Below are 19,181 nucleotides of genomic sequence, written 5' to 3'. Positions count from 1 at the left end.
CAACGAAGCATGTCTTTTCGAAAATCGAGTCGTTGTTTCCATTAATATCTTCGACATCCGGGACATCAGCGTGATAGACGAGTGGCGGAAAAGCAAATATCGGTCACGTCTCCACCAACGAGTTTCACCAAGCGCCTCACCCACATCAATGCGGCGGGTTTCATGGAAGCCCATTATAACACCTCCTGCAGGCATTCCAAAGACATACTCGCCAGCCAGAGTTAGTTGTCATCATCGGAAGGTCATTTTCGGACGTTTGTGTGAAAATCGGAGTGCTACCCAAGGAGTGAGTGGCCCATCGATGAAAACAGATGATAGTCGGATGGGGCCAGATCTGATGAATAAGCGGGGTGGGGTAGTATCTCCCAGTTGAGCGTGTTTCTAAGTAGTTTCGAACTTTTTTCGACGTGTGCGACGGAGTATTATCATGGAGGAAAATCGGCTTTTCATGTCTTTATTGATATTTCGGCCGTTTTCATTCAGAGCACGATGCAATTTGATGAGCTATTGATGATAACGGTAGGCATCGACAGTTTCACCAAGTTTCAACAGTTTATAGTAGACAATACACCGCTGATCCCACCAAACGCACAGCATCGTCTTCCGTCCGAAGCGATTTGGTCTTGCAGAAGATGCCGCTGGTTGCCCGGCATCAACCCACGATTTTTTTCGTTTAGGATTCTCAAAATAAATCCATTTTTGTCGCCAGTCACAATCCGATGCAAAAACATCTTTTTTTTTGTGTCTGGCAAGCAAGATTTCGCATGTGTTTTGGCACCGCTCCATCTGCCTATCGTTCAATTCATGCGGCACCCATTTTGCGATCTTCTGAACCTTATCCATTGCACGTAGATGCATGAAAACGGCTTGTTGGCGAGCACTTTCTGCGTTTGAGTATCGTCTAGGTCCAAAAGAGCCTCTAATTCGTGGTCCTTAACTTCCCGGGCCGATTTTCACGCTCCTTGCCGCTCAGATCGAAATCGCCATATTTGAAACGAAGGAACCAGGAAGGGAACAAAACTGGGCATGATTATTGAAGAGAAAAATTATGTTTTCGCATGAGATTGTTGATGATATGCACTGACAATTGTTGACAAATGTCGAACTAAAAAAAATATGGCGTGTTCATAGCAGCTTGATACGGTCACTGACGCCATCTGTGAGCAAACAGCGGATTGAAACTTGTACACCTGATATATATAGGCAAAAAGAAAATGCAAAATTTCCATAATATTTTTATTCGAAGTCATTGAATCGTTGGACGATTATCCTTAATACGAAGCGATAATTCACATTAAATAAATTATTTTTCGGACATTTTAAATGTATCCGTTTCACACACATCCGTCCGCATATGAATAATAATAAAAGCATGTTTATCTTCTCTAATATCTATAGAATATTGTCATTATAAAAATGGCAAGAGTATTACATCCTAAAAAGATTGTTGTAATGGAATATGCTTCGGAATGAATTTAAATGGCCAAAATTGAGGAAATCATTTGAATATTTTGATATCCTGACCTAGAAGAGAAGCATATTCCACGACAATAACAATTATTTTATCAAAATTCATTAATTTACTGTTACCTACTGACACGTCCTTCTACAAATCGCTTTCCAAAATGCGTTTTCAATGAGATCAAGAGCAAGACTACTATCAAACAAAAACGATTGATTAAGGTTCGTTACCACCCATTATTCCTCTAAATCCAACTAAGCCAATTTTGAAACAAAATCAAATTCTTGGTACCACTTAAGGACATGGTCTTGATCCAATTGAAAAAAAGAAAACACAAGCGCTTTTCACGTTAAATCCATATCAATTTTGTGCTACAAATGTGTGTGAAGGATTCAAATGTCCTGAATCGCCATTGGCTCGAATTTCTATTACCTCAACCTTTTCACTTTCCACGGTTGTTTTTGATTTCGATTCATCTCCGAAGAGTTCCGAGGGTGCTATAGCTGCATAGGTTGTAGTCGATGATGGCGGAAGGATGTTTTCATATGTTTTCTCCGTTGTTTGATCACTCACAGGACTAATAGAGTTTGAGGTAATTTCTGTAGTTGAGCTTGGCTCGGCTGTCGAATATGGAAGTAGACCGGTGTCGATGCTACTGTTGCCGAGCGCATCTTCTTCGGATGATTCTTCGCTTTTTGATTCTGATGTGATTGTTCCATTGCTGGGGGCAGAGCTACTGGTGTCTGCACTTTCCTTCGATAATTTACCTTTGAGGCGTTCCCGGCGCATTTTTTCTTCCATTTCTTGGAATTTGAGTGCTAGATATCTAGGGGTGATAAATGATGGAATTATTTCAATAAGTTTTGTTAGGGGATGCTAGATGGGAAATGTATTCCTTACTTATCAACAAGTGGTCCACTGTAATCCTCTGGGAATTTGGGGGTGAATGGCAGAATGTATTTGTATAACCGTTCATTGAGGACGTATAGCTGTGGTGTCGTCGAACATTTAACATTAAACCACCAGTCACATGTCAGCGCCACCTGCAAAAGCAAATGAAAGCATTTGAATATCTAAAGATACTTTTGTTGTGATAAAGTCTATTCGGGTTTCAAGAAATGGAAAGCATCCAGATCAGACAAATGACAGAGCAAAATGGCGTAACCGATCACGATGAGCCGACCCCGCTTGTGAACGGGCCAAAGAAAAAAAAAGAAGCCATTTACCCTTTGATGGGGTATAGCGTGTCAAACACTTACGAGCCATTCTCCGCGGTTACCTGAAAACTTTTCAACTTTCCCCAGGATTTCCCAATGCGCTCGCACTCCTCTGCTGTGTTCTTGGGGTGAATCACTTGTCGCCCATCCAGGGGGAGTGGATTCCAACTGCATAGCGTAGCTAGAAATGCAATAGTCGTTTCTCATTGACGACTCCACTCCACTTCTGCTTTCCGATCACAGCCTGTAGTGACCGCGACTTCGCGACGGGAGCGGAATTTCATTCGCTTTTTTCTGAATCAATTTGCTCAAATAATGCATTCCATAATGTGCAATTACCCTAACGTTCGTCGCAGATTGCACATTATTGAATGCATTCGGGCGAATTGATCTTGACGGAGGGGAATGAGTTGCGCGCATGTTGCTGGAACATGAACTCTTGGAGTTCAATCGAGTTCAAGGCGAGCGTAGCGGCATGAGGACCGGTTCGTGGGTAGACAGCTGATCAACAGCCGGTGGGATTTAAATATTTCATTGTTTTTACTAGAGTCGTTGAGAGTGGAGTAGTCCATTTGCATACGATGGAAGTGATTTCTTGGTCTCCCGAATTTCAGCTTCGGGTATTGGTTCGTTACCAGGTAGGTTTTCTTTTCAAAATTCTTATAAGTAATATACTGGCTTGAAGAATGCATTCCATCCTCGTAATAGGTAGGTCCCAGCGGATTTTTTTTTGTGAGAAGAGAATTACAAAACGCTGGGATTCTGAAAGAAAGTTGGTGAGAAAAGGGATGGATGTCGTGGAGGCCTAGTCGCAAAGTCAGGGAATTAGTTTGATGAGCTAGCGGTGCATAGTAACGACGTTACAACATCGAAAACTATCAAGTTTTGGTAAATTTGTGCACGGGCGTGAGGCGGCAGCATGGAAAGCGACAGAAAACATAGTCTGCCAAGAAGAGGTGATTAACGAACGGCAAAACGTTTGTGAAAGAGGAGCTTGATTTGCTGCCGCTGATGTGAATTTCCTCAGTTCCTCACTGGAACAATCGTGTAGTGTTTTTGTGGTGAAGTTTTAGTTTCGAGCTGCGGGAGACCTTCTCCGTTGAGTGTGCGGCGTCTATAGATCCTCCTTGACCCCGCAAAACCTTATTAGGGATATCCTCTGAATAATCACCTGAGGATGTCAAAGATGGGAGGGAACCTCAGAGACCGCGCCTCAATAATCATCTGAGACAAAAGGATCAATGATGGGGACTGTGATCAGTCGTGGATCTGCCCTTTCGATTACGGCACTCGGGTCCGGAGACTTACGGCTCCACACGCGCGGTCAAGCCATTTTATTTTTCATTTTTCAAGTTTAACTCGCGTTCTGGTTTTTTTTTCGTTCGGCTATCGCGAATTCCTTTGTTTGTTGTCTCATTTTTAGATCCGATGCGGACTCACGCATCGGTATAGACACGTTAATTTTGTGCTATTGACACGTGAGGGATCAAAGCGCCCAAAGGACTCGCCCACATTCCCGAGCCTGGCTAGCACAGAGACGTGCAAGAACGTGTCAACCGAGCACTATGATGGAGCTTCAGTCTTTGCGGGCGGACCTTCACGGTCAATTTCGCCAACTTTTTAGGTTGCTGGGATAGCTCTTTCCTCTAGGTTGCAGTTCGACCACTCAGGATGGTCGTTTGATCATTCTATTTTCTTTAGGTTCATTACGAACCCATAGGGGTATGAGGCCTGCGCGCGGACCAACTTCTTCGTTTATGATAGTATCAAACTAGCATGTTAACGAAGGCTTGGAGCTTTTGAATAATAGTGGGGGTCACTTTCTATGTGCTACCCCCAAATAGCAACACAAAAAGAACATTAGCACAGAACAGTTTCAACTTGATCTTGGTGTTGAGATAACTGCATTTCCAGATTATAGAAAAAGCAGCGAAAGCGAATCTAACGCTTTTAATGCGTCGGGTAACATTCAGTTTGGTGCCACCGTTGATAGAAACCACGTTTCCTAGATATATTTTACAAATTGATCAACGCTTTTGCCTATTAATGCAGATAGGGTGAATACGATGACCCGTCAGACTGACAACCTTGTTTTATTGGAAGAGAGCAAATAAAAGATGACATAGTCCTCCATGTCCTCGAAAACGTTACTGATAACAAAAAGAAATAATATCGGAGGCAACGCAACGCAGGTGGACTTGGCTGTGGCCCTCAAGTTCTTCTGAGATGTTACCTCGGAGCAGCACGTGACGTAATGCGATATCACATGTCGCTCTGATAATAGTTATTAGTTTCTCCGGAATGCCCCTCCTGAGAAGAGGACGTCCGATATACTCCATGGTCACGCTATCGAAAGCTTTCTCGAAATCGACGAAGAGTAGGTGAAGCGAAGATCTAAATTCTGTGATTATTAATGTGGTCAATGCAGGAGGATCCGGATCGGAAAACCGGGGAGTTCTCTGTCGATTAAACTTTCGAGTTGTTCTTTAATGTCTTCCGGGATTATTTTAGCTATTATCTTTGTGACGACAGGGAGCACGCAGATACCCTTTCAATTGTCACATTCAAAAAAGGTGCCCTTGGGAATTTTAACGATCATTCCCTTCTTCCACTCTCTGGTGATGATCTCGGATTCAAAAGCAAGCAGATCTGCGGTAACTGCAGGTACAGAGATAAATAACTTTGCTGGGAGACCGTCAAGCCGACATTGATTGTGCATTGATGGCCGAAACGATTTCTCTTCTGCCAGGCTTTGCAGAGTGACCATACTGTTTCCTGTGAGCAGTTCTATAGAAGTGTCGTCGCCTTCAGGCCAACGGAGGCGAAACTTGAACCAGTAAGGCTCGGACCGAAACGTCAAAATTGAGAATGGTAAACAATCAACTCTCCTCGTCCGAAAAAGGCTTGAATGAGCAATTCTAAGGTGTCAATGATGTGCCGATCATTTCCCAAGTCGCCTTTAAGGAAGTCGATTGCAGACGTGTGTGGGCCGATGAAGGTCATGTTAAAGTTAGCTTTCTACTAAGAATTCGAGAATTTTAAAATCATGATGGCGACTTAATACAGTAAAAAGATACAGCTCCTACAATCAGAAAATAGAACGGAGAACGTTGACTGGCGGTCCCCGCTATATCTACTGATCCGCTCCGATACTCTTTCAATAATGGGAAGAGTTCCTACAAGATGTGGTTGGGAGAGGCGCCGGATCTAAAGGACTTTCAAGATTTTGAATTCGAGGAATCGAACAAAAACCACTGGCAATTTTGAACCACGTGCATAAAAAGGTCTGCTGCTGGGCTTCACTATGGATTCCATTATTTTCAGAGTTTGGATTCCTGAGCAACATCGAGTAGAAACTTCCCGCGATATATAATTTTTCAAACAATCTCAAAAAGCAGAAAAAGGTCAATGAAAAGATTTTTCTCCGGAACAGGCAACGATGTCGTCGAGATAAACGATGACTCGGATGTTGACAGGATATCATACTGAACAATGACGTCCCGGTTAACATTCAAGGTCACCAAGTTGGTGAGACACCAGAAACTGCCGAGGATCATGGGCCATCTTTTGGTGGTGCCCATGAAGTTTTTCAGGCTTTTGATATGAACCCAACTCCAATTCCAGATGGGATTCCACCTCCTGAAGTTGTAACTTCGACGATACGTCCTGGAAAATTGTGAAAGGTCCTCACAGGGAAATAGCGTAGACCAAGGAAAAACCACGAGGAAGTCAAGGAATTATGTTGACCGTTAATCCGTCATTACTTTGGGCCAGAGCTGAAATATTTTGGTTGGGGATTGACGAAATGGGAAGTAACTTACTCCTTTTTTTGGTTTACGGACCCCCCGTTTGGACTTGGCACCCAAGCTTCAAAAAATAAATAGCGAGTACGGCTTTACAGTTTCACACCAGGGCAGACGCAACGCGTCAGACGCTGCTCTCAATCCTCAAAGAAAACATTTCAGCTCTGGTCAAGTCAAGATTTACACTCAATATAATTCACAGTCATGTGGTGTTTTGCGAATTATATAACGTTTAACATCTACGAACCGCTTCCGTCACGCTGCTCCCAGGGCAAATTTGAGGCAGCGACTGACGATTTCCTTTGCCTTGGTACGAAACTGTAAAGCCATCCTCGCTTTTTATTTTTTGAACCTTGGGTGGACCCGAAAAAAGAGGGAGTAAGTTGCTTCCCATTTGGTCCGGTCCGACATCAAGGGGATGCGGATTTAGACTTTTCTTTGGAAGCTGAGTTTTCCCGCAATATCGATCGATTCAGAATGTCATTGCGCCCCCCAGTTAGTATATAGCTTGATGCAAGAACGACGCTGTGGAAAGCGGACGCTTGGTCTTCGGAAGACAGAGAGAAGCTTCCGTACGGAGAGCTTGAGGGAACGCTGATGTATTTCTTAGTAACGATTCGGCCTGATATGACACATGTCATCAGTGGTTTACAGCCAATTTAAGGACTATATTGGGATCAGCCATTGGCAAGCTACCAAGCGGGGTAGGTTACTTAAAGGTGCACTAGACTTTGGCATCACCTTTGAAGTCAGAGAGGATTGTCTGCCAGGCTACTTCGACGCTGATTGGGCTGTGTGTATGGATGGCAGGATATCGTATGTTGGGTATGCTTTGACCTTGAGTGCAGGTTCTTTTTCTTGGGTATCTCAGGAACAAAAAATGGTGGCACTCTCGTCCATAAAGTCATAGTACGTGACTTTAAGACTTAAGACTTTATGTGTATTTCTATTCGATCAAAGCGAATTTGGAAGAGTCGGACCTAACGAATGTTTGGCTCCATGTTTGAAATAGGGGTGGTGAAAGTGACCATCCAGGTTGATCATGGGCCACCATCTTGAAATCTAAAGAAAACTTGGCGATAGTTGATCATGAAGAAATGCAAAAAGAAAATATAGCGCGACGGTATCAAACATCGTTAACGCAAAGCTGGAAATGGAAAAGTAAAAAAAACGTGACTCAATCACACGCGTGATCGCTAGATCCACGATCCCGTTTTGCTGCCATATTTAGCAAGATCGCGACTGTTGTACGGAGGCAAAGGAACTATAAGAACCTTTTGCTAAAGAACGATTTTCTGAGTGTCCATTGTCTAGCTCTTGCTAGGGCCAGGCAATGTAAAGGAATACCTGAGGGTCCCGCTCTCCTTGCCGCAATTTCACCAGTAAGTGTTAAAAAGTACACCGAGTTCGCCGTCTCCAGTGCCTTGTGCAAAGCGTCGGGTTCGCAGGTATTTGATTTATAGACTCGGGTACCCCAGTTCTTTTGTGGGAGAGCGAAGTTCTTCTCGGTTTAACACAGATATTACTTGCGTCATCTGAAGTTTGCAGCTAGCAAGTAGTGCACATTGATCTCACCCTTCAGAACAGTCAGCGGAATGTGGAAAGCTCCAATAGTGCCCGCATATGCGTTGTTTAAAATCGGTAAGAAAACTACATGCACGCTTTTCCACGTCTGCAGTACGTGCCTGAGCTCCTGGCTCTCTTGTATTTCACCAGATAATCCTTACAAGCGTGTTCGTCAAGCTCATTGCTAAGGGAAGGGGAGGAGATGTTTTCCTCCGAATATTTGTTGGTATTCATGCTTAAGGGAAATAGAGTTAAAACCTCCCTCGTCATCTTTCTACGATTAGATAAACCTTCCACCCTAGTGGTAATGTCTTTCTACTACCTGACTGAAAATCGTTCCATTCGGGCAAAGGAAGCTAGCTTGGCCACCATTCAAATCACAATAATGCCACACTTGACAGCCCGTATCTGGATCACCGAAAAATCCTTTGTATCTTTGCTCCTTACAGTTGAAGTTTGTCTTGGGAATATCAGCCAAGATCGGATAGTCAATACCAGGTCGTCCAGTGCCTGGACCAGGCCTCTTCTTCTTTGCTGAAAAGGTAAAAAATTATGGGTTACCAGAAACAATGGATTCAAAAGTCCTTTTTGATTACTTACCAGGCTTCGGTTCTTCTATTATTTCTTGCTCAATGTATTCCTCCTTTTCCTCTTCATGATGTTGAGGTGGATCCGGAAGTACACTTTGAGTTTGTTTCAGATTATCTAAGATCTTGATCAAGGTCCGTATTGAATCGTCGATGTTGTCAGGAGTTAATGTTTTTGGAAGTTGATTGGTGTCCTGTAACTTCCTTAAAATTTCTGCTAAGGAGCTTTGCGCTAAATCGTCTTCATTATCTTCAGTAATTGGAGTTGCTGGTGAAGAAGAGACTGGATGAGATGGTTCAGGTTCTGAGTCGGGTTTCTCTGATTCCAGTGATTCTTCCGCAGATGCAGATGGCTCTGGTATGTAGACAGGATCGGGCTGGGTGGGGCGAGGGGTATAAATTAAACTTGGTCTGATGGGTTTTACTGGTCGTGGTTCAGGCTCGATTTCAGAGGCAGAGGGCTCCGATATAGGCGTCGAATCGAGTGGTTGTTTGGGGATGAAAACTGGTTTAATGTTTGGTTTGGAAGCTGATTCGACTATAACTGGCCTAATTTCTGGTTTGGAAACAGATTCCAAATCTGAACTAGATATATCTGATGTGCTTGAGTGATAGATTGGTCGTTGTGTGAGATGAATGTGGTCTGGTTGGTCATTCGATTCTGGCCTGTGTTTGGGTTGGAGAACGTACTGTGGGCTCGGTTGTGGTTCTGGTTGCATTGGTTCAAAATTATCTGTTTGGTATTCCAACTCCGCATATGACTGTGGTTGTTGTTGCTGCTTCAGAACGAAAGTCGGTCTACTTCCACTCTGAGGAGCATATGATAAATTCGGCCTTGGATCTGGTCGATATTGTGGTTCAGGGTTTGGTTGTGGCCTTAGTTTCAGAATAACAGGACGTTGTTGAGGGCGTGGTTTTGGCCTTGGTATCCTCACAACTTCAGGTTCAGGTAATATAATTTGTGGTGGTGGAGGGGACTTGGCAACTGGCTCGACGATTGGTTCTGGCCTTACCGCTGGGGCATAAATAGGCTGTTCGTGTTGCGGAATAAAATTTTGTTCTGGTCTTTCTACCAAAACTGGTCTGACATGTGGTCGTGGCTCTTCAGAGTGAATCGTGTTTACATCGCCAGCTTCAATTGAGACAACAGTTGGGGTTGGACGGCGTCGATGAGCGTGTTTCCTTTTTTCTGTTCGTGAAGGAGCAGTAAAGGAGTTATATCTAGGCTTGGGCGTCGTTACTTGATTATTTTGTGGGTGATATGTGGTTAGAACAGGTGCAAAGTTGTGAGTGGTCTCAGTTAGATGTTGACGCACTAGCGGAGGCGGTTTCTTCACAGGAATTTTGAAAGCTGGCACTTCGTCATATAAAGGTTCGATTTCAGGAAGTCTGTATATGGGATTTATTGACGAAGTGTACCCTGGATTAGGAGTAGTGTAGTATACAAGTGGGTTGTAAGCGTTGTAAGGTTGATTTGAAGGAATCAAATTGGGAAGGTTGATAATCTGTTGAGGATTCTGCTGCAAGTATTCCAGGTAGTGTGGCCTGAAAAAGTTTGGTCTGTTCTCAACAAACTGCTGAAAAGGTTGGAATGTGAAAAAAATGTATTACTTGTTTCCTTGTATACGACTCAGTTGCTCTGGTATTTTGGTATAAACTTCTTCATTGTTGCTGATAGGAGTCGTTATTTGCGTGTATCCCGCTGGGCTCGGAGTTGTTGAGATGACTTTCTCGGCGAGGTGGTTGTCAACTGGTGGCAACGCAGTGGTGCTGATTGGTCCAATATAACTTGGCTGTTGGTATTGCTGTTTAAGACGCTGATTTTGATACTGAATTTGTTGTTGCAGGTAGGCTACGTATCTTTGCTGTGGTGTTAGTTCTTCAGTTAGTGGGACAACAGGTTTTTGAGTTCCCTCTCCATAATATATTGGTCTACAAATGTTAAATTGAATGTAAGCGTCAAAATTGAGTTCTTGGGTTGTCAAGTGAAGAATCACTAAACCGATTTCTTCTTCTTAAACCTAACTTCGCTCTTGCTTCCTCACGAAAGTAAGTACGTCAGAACGAACCTAAGGTTTGAACCAGTTACCTAATCGTTGAGGTTGGAACTTCGGCCTTGCTTTGCGGCTCCAATGGTCCTTGATCCTTTTGTGTTGGTGCTTCTTCGGATGTTGGTCCTTTGAAAACCTGTTCAGGACCAGTATATATGATTGGTGTGAATGATCCCGGTAGCTTATTTTCATTATTGAATGGGTTTATGACTTGCTTAGGTGCCGAGCTCTGTTGGTACAGCTGGTATGGTATGTTCTAAGCGAAGATTCAATGAAATATTCAAAGTCAAAATTTGATTTTTTTCACATTTTTCTCTCAATGCTTTACCATGTTTGAGTTCTTAAATGATAATGGTGGTGGAATATGTTCGATGTCTTGCTGATAATGCGTATTGAGATTGGCATTACCATGGCTTTCACGATGTAATTTGACAGTTTGTGGTGAAGTTTGATGATGAGTGTTATAAGCGATTATTTGGTAGTTCGGTCGTGAGCTAGGGAGCTTAAGATTATAAGAGACGGCCGGTCGAGGTTTTGTAAGACCACCGATGTTTCCATTTGCACCGAGCTGCGACATGTATGGTTGCAATCGTGTCACTTGGGCTGGTTGTGGATCCTGGTAACCTTGTGGTGCTAAAGGCGGACCGACACCACCACCTGAATGCAGTGCTGCTGCCAATCTTTGTTGTTGCTAATGTATGTTAGGTGATGCGTATGCATGATTAAAAAGTGCAGAAATGAAAATGATAGATGAGTTTCTGAGAATGTGACTCTGTGTCAGGTGAAAGGGTATACTTACAATGGGATTTAGGTTGTAAAATTCTGCCACAGGGAAGTTTGGAGGTACGTAGAATGTCATGTAGGGAATAAGACGTCGAATTCTCTCAGATTTCTCTGTTAAAATTGGTTCGTTTTGCTGTGTAATTGGTACTTCCGATTGAAGTTCAACAGAATGATTTCGTTGTCCTACGTCTGGTGAAACCATAATCGCAAGGGCGACATGGATACCTGCAAGGAAAAAAATAAAACATGTTAAGTTGATACAGCTTAAGTTTCGTTGAAATGTGTTTTGGGCACTTCTCAGTACAGGATTTATTGTGATTGCATTAGGATTACGCAGTTTTGAGGTCATCCATGCCTGACCCATTATCATCTGGAATGACACTTTGGTCATTTCAGATCGAATGAAGTGTTAAGACGAGCCTAGCCAGAGAATTGATCACCAAGTCACCTAGTTGCAGGCACGCTTCTCATATTTTTAGTGATGGGTGCTATGCCATTCGCAGTTATTGCAGCTGTGGCAGATATGAATGATTCCGGGGGTCTATAGCAGCTTTTTCAACTCGAAAATGACGAATGGATTTCAGTGGTTCAGGATATCGACCAACATTTGCTGTTTTTGTATATTTTTTGAAAAGGAGCCAAATACTATGTAATGCACAGTTGGCTCCGTAGCCTTTCTATTGAGTGTGGTTTATTGTGTTGCTGGTTTGCGTTGAGGCACGCATCTTCTACCGTTTTTTAGGCCAACGACGCCCAGTCCAAGGAATACAGAACTCCCATGTTCCAGCCGAATAGTTCTCATTGATTTGTGGTGGTTATCACAAGGGTAGTCAGTTATCTCAATCCCTACCTCAGTATTGGCAATTACCTGTCAAAAGCGCGGAGTAGGCACTTCTTGAAGACATCGGTAAAATGATTTTGACAGTTCCTTTGACTATGTTTCTTGATAGCTCGAGATTTTACACAATTTCGTTCTGCCTAGCACCTTAGTTTGATGTCTAAGGTATGAATGGGATACAGACTCGTCTTCTCCTTATCCCCATTTTTACCATGTTGCAGTTCAGGGTGCAGTAATTCATTAGACGCTCTACTGGGATTTTCATGCTCCCTTCCGAAGGGACAATGAAAATGTAAATCTAGCTTGCTCGGGCCATTTGTTAACTATTCTCGTGAGCCGAAATGAGTTTAAATTCGTCAATTCGGCTCCGTGAACCCTTTTGAGTTCATCCTTTAGGTCAAAGTTAACAGTGGAATGCTTGACGTCAAAATCCGGCTCTGGTCACATCATTGTGGACACTTTCCGAACTTAATGTTCAGTTTTTACTATCAATGGAGATCAGAAACTTCAGAAAGGAGCCTTAGAGGAACACATCCGCTTCAGTTTAGGTTCGTGAAGTTCGCAGCTAGGGCGGATGCCTCCATGGGACCACCATTTAGCTATTGATTTGCTTTTAGACCCATATGCTTCCAGCTCTTTCAGCTTTTTTCTCTCTGTCCTCTTCAGCAGCTTGTTCTGAATCTTTACGAATGTGAAGGCAGCTGTAAGTCAACTCCTTCCACTTGAGAATTTCTCCAAATAAGTTCTCTGGGCGTGGCTTTGTCTTTAATGGTTCGTTCAGACTTTTTTCGCCCACAAATCTCATGCAGTAAAACATCACATGCTTTGAAACTTTTTTTATGATGTAATCATCTATTCTAAAACGGGACAGATTCTGGTGATAACCACTCTCTCCTGTGAGGAAGAATGATGTGATAGTTTGCCCGTCCGTGGCCTCGCTCGAACCATTCTCAAGAAGAATAAACTCTTGCGTCCTCAAATTTCCGTCACCTTTCGAGGTTTCGTCTCGTCTATGTTGTCAATGATTATGCGACTCGACTTTTCCCCCCGAATTCCATTTTGACAACGATTTATTCTTCCTAAGGTTCATGATCTAGTCCGCTTTTCACTAGCCAGGGTTAGTCCAATCCTTCCTAATTAAAGTCTTACCACTATCACTTCTGCGTTGCTTAGAACTCCACATCGTCTGGGTACCTCGCTATGACAAGGGCCAAATCATCTGCAAACTCAATATTCGTTACCTCTTTTGGGACGAAAAGCGCGGATAGATAGCAAAGGGTCCAATACGGAGTCTTATTCTTTCACCTCTGTGGAGAGCCCTATCTGAGGTCCTCATCCGTCCTCTTCAGAAAGGTTTCTGCAAGAGGTAATTTGCGACCAAACTAACGAAGTTTCCAGGAACACCTATTTCATCCAAAAGCGGCTTTTGTTCGGCTCCGATTGGCGGAGTTAAATATGTTCGCCCAATTTTCGTGCATCTACTTCCTGGAAAACAGGATCCTCTCTAAAGACAGTTGTTAGTCACAACCATATACCAAATTTTCTAGTTAAAACCACAATACGTTAACGCTTTGCTATCAACTTTTTGTCTCAATACTTTTGTGAAAGATCCTGTAAGAGTATATAGGTCTCCAACGTTCCGTGTTTTACTCAAATGCCTTCGCTGTGCATCCGTCTTACAGTGAATGTAGTTCAATTATTGAATTAACTTTATCCGAGATTTGTTTTGAGGTTTCCCTTGTATTCTGGCCATTTACTTTTGCCTGCAATGTATCAATAGATCATATTCTCCTTTTTATTGAATAGCTCCCTCTTCTGCCAACAGTTTGAGCTCTGTTTCCGCTAGTTAGCTGATGATAGCAGTCCATTAAGGTCAAAATTCAGGCTACACTTATACCCCAGCATTGCCTAGCTTATTTTACTGATCAGGCAGTCAATCTGCACCGATATCAGTGTTCTGATCAAGAGGCAGCACGTCTCATGACCCTTAACTTAAGCCGGTGAGGTCCGTACTCCTGGCAGTTCATTGTCCCAGGTGACCAATCAGCTATCATCTGTGCAGACTTCTTGCCTGGGTCTGGCCAACGTGGAAACTATTCGTATGCAGTTTCTTCATCAACTCGCAAATCGTCCAATCTCCGGGAAAACTCGGATATCACTACTCGGCTATGCTGTAGTAAAGGAAACCTGCTTCCTATGCAGCACAGCAGTCTGGCTGCCAGTGCACCACGAGATTTAATAAATTCTTCTACTTTCGAACGGTTACGCAGCCTCTTGAGTCCTCACCTCGAGGCTACCAAGAAACAATTTCAAGACTTGCAGTGCCAAAGCCTCATATGATCCTCGTCCAGACAATCATCGTTATTTCGGCCTGCCTTTTGATCGTTTACCATTGACTTTGATATTCTGGCAAATCTTGGTAAGTGAATTCTCGGTAGCGTGAATTGCGTGACCATACCATCGAAGATGTCTCTCTCGCAATTTTTCCACGATCGGTGCAACCCCATTACGATCGCGGATATCCTCATTTCGGATGTGGTGTGACCACCTTATATCTGGGAAAATAAAATTGTTTAACCTAGAATAGAAGTTTCTTTCCACATTTGTTCATTCCCTAAGCCAAATGCCAATGGAGTCTCTATTTCTCTGGTGCCTACTGAGATTCTTTCTAGAAAGCTCTCGGAAAGAAACAAACACTACAGCGCTACGACTGCAAGGAGGTCGCGATTTTAGCTGGCATCAAGCGGTCCTAAGGCTTTTTAGAAGCCGTTTTTCAGGGTTATTGTTCGGCTATCGTTCCCTAGTCTAGTAGTCTTGGAAGGATTGGACGAGGTCGTATCTCGGCCTCGGCATCAGCCAACCTTTGAGCATGTGGAGGGGTGGACAAGGGAGTAGCAGTCAAGTCAGAGATACCTTATCTGATCGAAAACTGAGATGGTCCATCTAGCCTATCCAAGACAGTTTTCGATTCGCTCCAGAACTTGGTCCATCCCTTCTTGTAAGCTTCGATGTATCTGCTAACCTCTCATAGTGGGGACAACCATATCAGCTTTGCCCTGTCACAATTGAAACCTTATAACCCCTAAATATCGTCCTAATAGAATTGTCGCAGATCTAGGCGCTGCAGTACAGATATTCCAGTTAACGTTCACCATCGCGTGGCCTGAACAATGAGGTACTGACATATCGAGGAGACAGAAGGGAGTCACTACCAAGTCAGCTAAAAGAGAACTTCCAGGAGTTGGACTGGAAAATGCTGTGCTTATTTTGATTTGCTACACATCAGTCTGGAGGTATCTCCGTGTAACACGAAGTATATTTGGCCATTGGTTTGAGTGGCGTAATGAACACAAAATCTACGTCATGGTAAAAACTTGACTCCAAACTTGGAGCTCCATTGAAGGGTTTGCATCGAAAACTAAAAGTCAAACTTCAGAGTTAAGGCAACTTTGTAGTTTTGTAGGTGGTCCTTAGATCTGTAGGACGGTTCAGCAACTAGTCGTTGGACAGGATAAGCGACAGGAGCTTGGAGTACACTTTTCAATCCAACGAAACTTTTTAAAGGAATTGGATGGATAACTCTAGCGGCTTAAGAGGAGTCTAGTGTAAATGCATGACCCGGGGTTGGGCATAGTCCTGGAATACTTTGGTATGTTGTAAAAGTCGAGGGGGATGTGGTGTTATATAGGCTAACCGCCAAAGTTGCATCTTGAAGTAACTTTCGCATCGCGAGCCCGCATCATCCGCCCTGTCGGGGTATCAACGAACTTGATAAGGTATTTCGCCACATTGTCGGATGACCGTTGCAGGTGTTCACGCCTAGCTCTCAGTTGATCGATGGAGTTAATACTAGACTTTTCATCCAGCGTTGAATTGAGATCATCCTCTATTTGTGGATTCTTTGACATGCTTAAAAGTCTGTGGTCGAAACGAGTCTACAATTCACGTTGGACGTATATGGTCGTGTGCTGCGGTGGTATCGAAAGAATTCGGAAAGTCTCTGGTTGGTATTTCCTTCCGCTTTCTTGAGTCCCATCTTCAGCAAGTCAAAGACCACTTGACCTTTTGACTGAGGGCTATACAGAGCGGCACTAATTTGTTTAATTCCGTACCACTTACTATTTCACCTTGTCCTCGAGATTGAGCTGGAGGAAAGCGTCTACAAGGTCGAGCTCACTGAAGTTTTTTTTTAGGCCAGTATCGCGAAAATCGCTTCTAGGGCAGGGCTAATGAGACTCTTCTTGAACGCGGTTGAACAAAAACCCATCTTGGGAATCATTTGTCTAGAGTCCCTGCACAATCACAGTCGATCACTAAATGGATGCCTGCACAATATGGACACGGTTATCATGGTGTGCGCTATCGTCTTAATGGTTTGGAGCCGGTAGTAACCGACCGGATTCCTGGTTTCTCGGTTTGTTCATAGCTTCTTTATTTGGATTGCCTTAAGGGGAGTTTACAGTGGACGCATACATTGGGGTAGGGAATGGTCCAGGCATACTTCTAAAAAGTCGTGGTGTGCAAACTGCTTAAGTTACTCTCCCGGTGAGGGTCCTGTGAGGGCGTGTTTTTCGTCGTATCTGGTTTCACTAATGAAACTCCATCCCTTCTAGGTGATGCCAAAAAGGCTAAGAAGCTCAGCTATTTCTAATGGCACCTAAATCAGAGACAGACAGAGATAAACCTATTTCGACCATCTTCTATGCCTTGCATTTAGAGTGGATCTGCGTCTTACTTTTGTATCTGATCAGGATGCCGGTTTGTGCTTTACATCGAGCTGGTCAAGCCCCTCGGTGACAACCGTATCCTTACGATACTGTATCGTCTTTAGCTAAATGGCATGATCCATCCTTTCCAATAAACATCAAAGCAGTGCTCAAGTGCAACCAGCATGCCCCATGGCCCTGCGCCGTCAATTCTTTTCGGATATTGAGCAGCCTTAAAAAAGCCTATCCGGCTCAGATGTTTTCTGGCATCAAACTTCGCTTCCCAGGCGAATTCCTTTACCCAGCGGACCTTAGAGATTCCAATCGTTTGTCGGTTGTACAAGGTCTACATTGACTCGCCCTTCCTATTAAATCAAGGAGGCCAGCCATCCTGGCTCGTTTGGCAGCCTTATTTGTGTTTTTATTATAAGAATTATCGCTATGCCCAGAACTCCACAGGATAAGGACCTCTTTAAGCCGAACTTTCCTCATTTCATCATGTGCCCGTGCGACCAGGTAGTTGGCGGGGGCTTTGCTGATGAGGGCTTTAATGCCTTCAAGGAAATTCTTGATGATGGTAATTTTGTCGACTTTTGCGTCACTTCATAGCTTTATGGCTTGCCAGGGAGCGAGGAGCTCGGTCAAAAGCGCAGAAACGGTGAGTGTCCTGAACACGGAACAGTGTTATTCGAACTTTAAATAAACCGCGCATTCGGAATTCAGGGGGTCAACCGAAGTACCGGTTGCCAAAACTAGAAAACCTAGTTTCCCATTTATGGACTTCCTCCTCACAGCGGGAAGCAAGGTCGGTCCTGTCGTATGTGATTTCCTCCCTAAAAGTTTTGGGAGTATAGAGGTTTTATCAGCAACAGTGTTTTCTATGATTGTTTAGAATTTTTGAAAACTGTTCCTAATACGTTGCAGGTTAGGTCGTTGCCTCTGATGAGAGATTAGAGAGCAGGATTGAAGACTGTGGCATTCCGAATTTCTCTCGCCGCGAACAGGGTTTTTCTGAAGGAGGGCGGAGACACGTTAACGACATGTGTTGAAGTGGGTCTAGTGAAATCAAGACATCGTCTTAGGCAAGCGGCCATGAGGGATTTTATCTTCTTTTCGGGCGATTTGGCCATAAAGATTGTTGAGGAGACATAGTCCAGGACGGCTCTTATCATCCCTCTATATACAGGAAGTTTGAGCGCCTCTCTCAGACGAAGACAACAGCTTGTTACCGTCACGAAATTGAGCAATTTTCCCCCTTTTTAGATTTTGTTGAATCATGGAGTCAACATGGTCCTTTGCTGGTAGTGAAGCTGAGCTCGTTCTTTCCAAGAAGGTAATGGATTTTTTGTGTTCAAGGAGGACGCTGTTCATGATTGATTAGTTCAAATAGATCTCTGTGGGCCTACGAGAAGGCGGTGGTGTAGGATTTTTCAAAATTAACGGGCAGTTTGAGTTTGCTACATTGGTTAGTGAACGGACATGCCTGCTAGCGGAGGATGTCTTCGGCTTCCTCACTGGAGTCTTCGATGAGGAAATCAGCCGCAAACTGCAAGATCTTCACTTTATTGGAGCACTTCTCATAGAGGACGGATGTGTAGATGTTGAAGAACAGTGGATTCGAAACAACCTTGGGGCAGGCCATTGTTAATCGTAATGGGTAACATCGGAGGGGATCTTCATGAGATACAAATTCACCCTCTCATAAGCCTTTATTAATTTCAGTGGATAAGTCAAGGACATGCCTTTTGACACTTCTTGATGGAGATGTAGAAGAAGCTAAGAAGTGTCTAGGCCTGTGCCTCCGATAGGCGAAGCAGTTGTTGAGGAGAATGTGGTAGCACTAGAGGCACTGCTTGAGTCAGGCTTTCGCCATTTAGGAGCGGAATAGGGTCTGAAGTTGTTTAAATGGCTCTGAGTCTTTCCTTTTTCTTTGAATTGGAACCAGTTTGACCTCAAACCAGTCCTCTGGAGAAATCTGGTTGAGCCAGATCTCATTCAGCGACGCAAAAAGAACTTCTCGCGCCAAAAGATTCAGCAATTGTATATTCTATCAGTGCCAGGGGCACACCACTTTCTGTGCTTGAAAAGGACATCATAAAACTCATCGGTGTAGAGAGGTTGAGTGACACAAGGGGATATATATGCCAAAGGGAAAACGTCGAAATTGA

General features: G+C 43.7%; 2 protein-coding genes across 4 annotated transcripts in view; one reads left to right on the top strand and one right to left on the bottom strand.

The window, feature by feature from the left end:
- Positions 1-19,181, top strand: part of LOC119650616 — a 403,920-nt gene that overhangs the window by 18,675 nt on the left and 366,064 nt on the right.
- The window catches only part of LOC119650613 (proline-rich extensin-like protein EPR1), a 183,555-nt gene continuing 165,593 nt past the window's right edge, over positions 1,220-19,181 (bottom strand). Inside the window, exons 2-9 of one of the 3 annotated variants that reach the window (XM_038053494.1) lie at positions 11,486-11,694; positions 11,015-11,377; positions 10,725-10,942; positions 10,247-10,567; positions 8,649-10,180; positions 8,371-8,582; positions 2,363-2,505; positions 1,220-2,288 (exon numbers count right to left, since the gene is read on the bottom strand). In XM_038053494.1, the coding sequence (XP_037909422.1) occupies positions 1,823-2,288; positions 2,363-2,505; positions 8,371-8,582; positions 8,649-10,180; positions 10,247-10,567; positions 10,725-10,942; positions 11,015-11,377; positions 11,486-11,694 (3,464 nt within the window). In that variant the 3' untranslated portion in view covers positions 1,220-1,822. The remainder of the gene's footprint in view (positions 2,289-2,362; positions 2,506-8,370; positions 8,583-8,648; positions 10,181-10,246; positions 10,568-10,724; positions 10,943-11,014; positions 11,378-11,485; positions 11,695-19,181) is intronic. The other 2 variants (XM_038053495.1, XM_038053496.1) reach the window with 2 other exon arrangements.

This window comes from Hermetia illucens, chromosome 3 (assembly GCF_905115235.1).
Source record: "Hermetia illucens chromosome 3, iHerIll2.2.curated.20191125, whole genome shotgun sequence".
Classification (NCBI taxonomy): domain Eukaryota; kingdom Metazoa; phylum Arthropoda; class Insecta; order Diptera; family Stratiomyidae; genus Hermetia; species Hermetia illucens.
The sequence above is the reverse complement of the archived record's forward strand: the minus strand, read 5'-3'. Positions and strand labels throughout refer to the sequence as shown.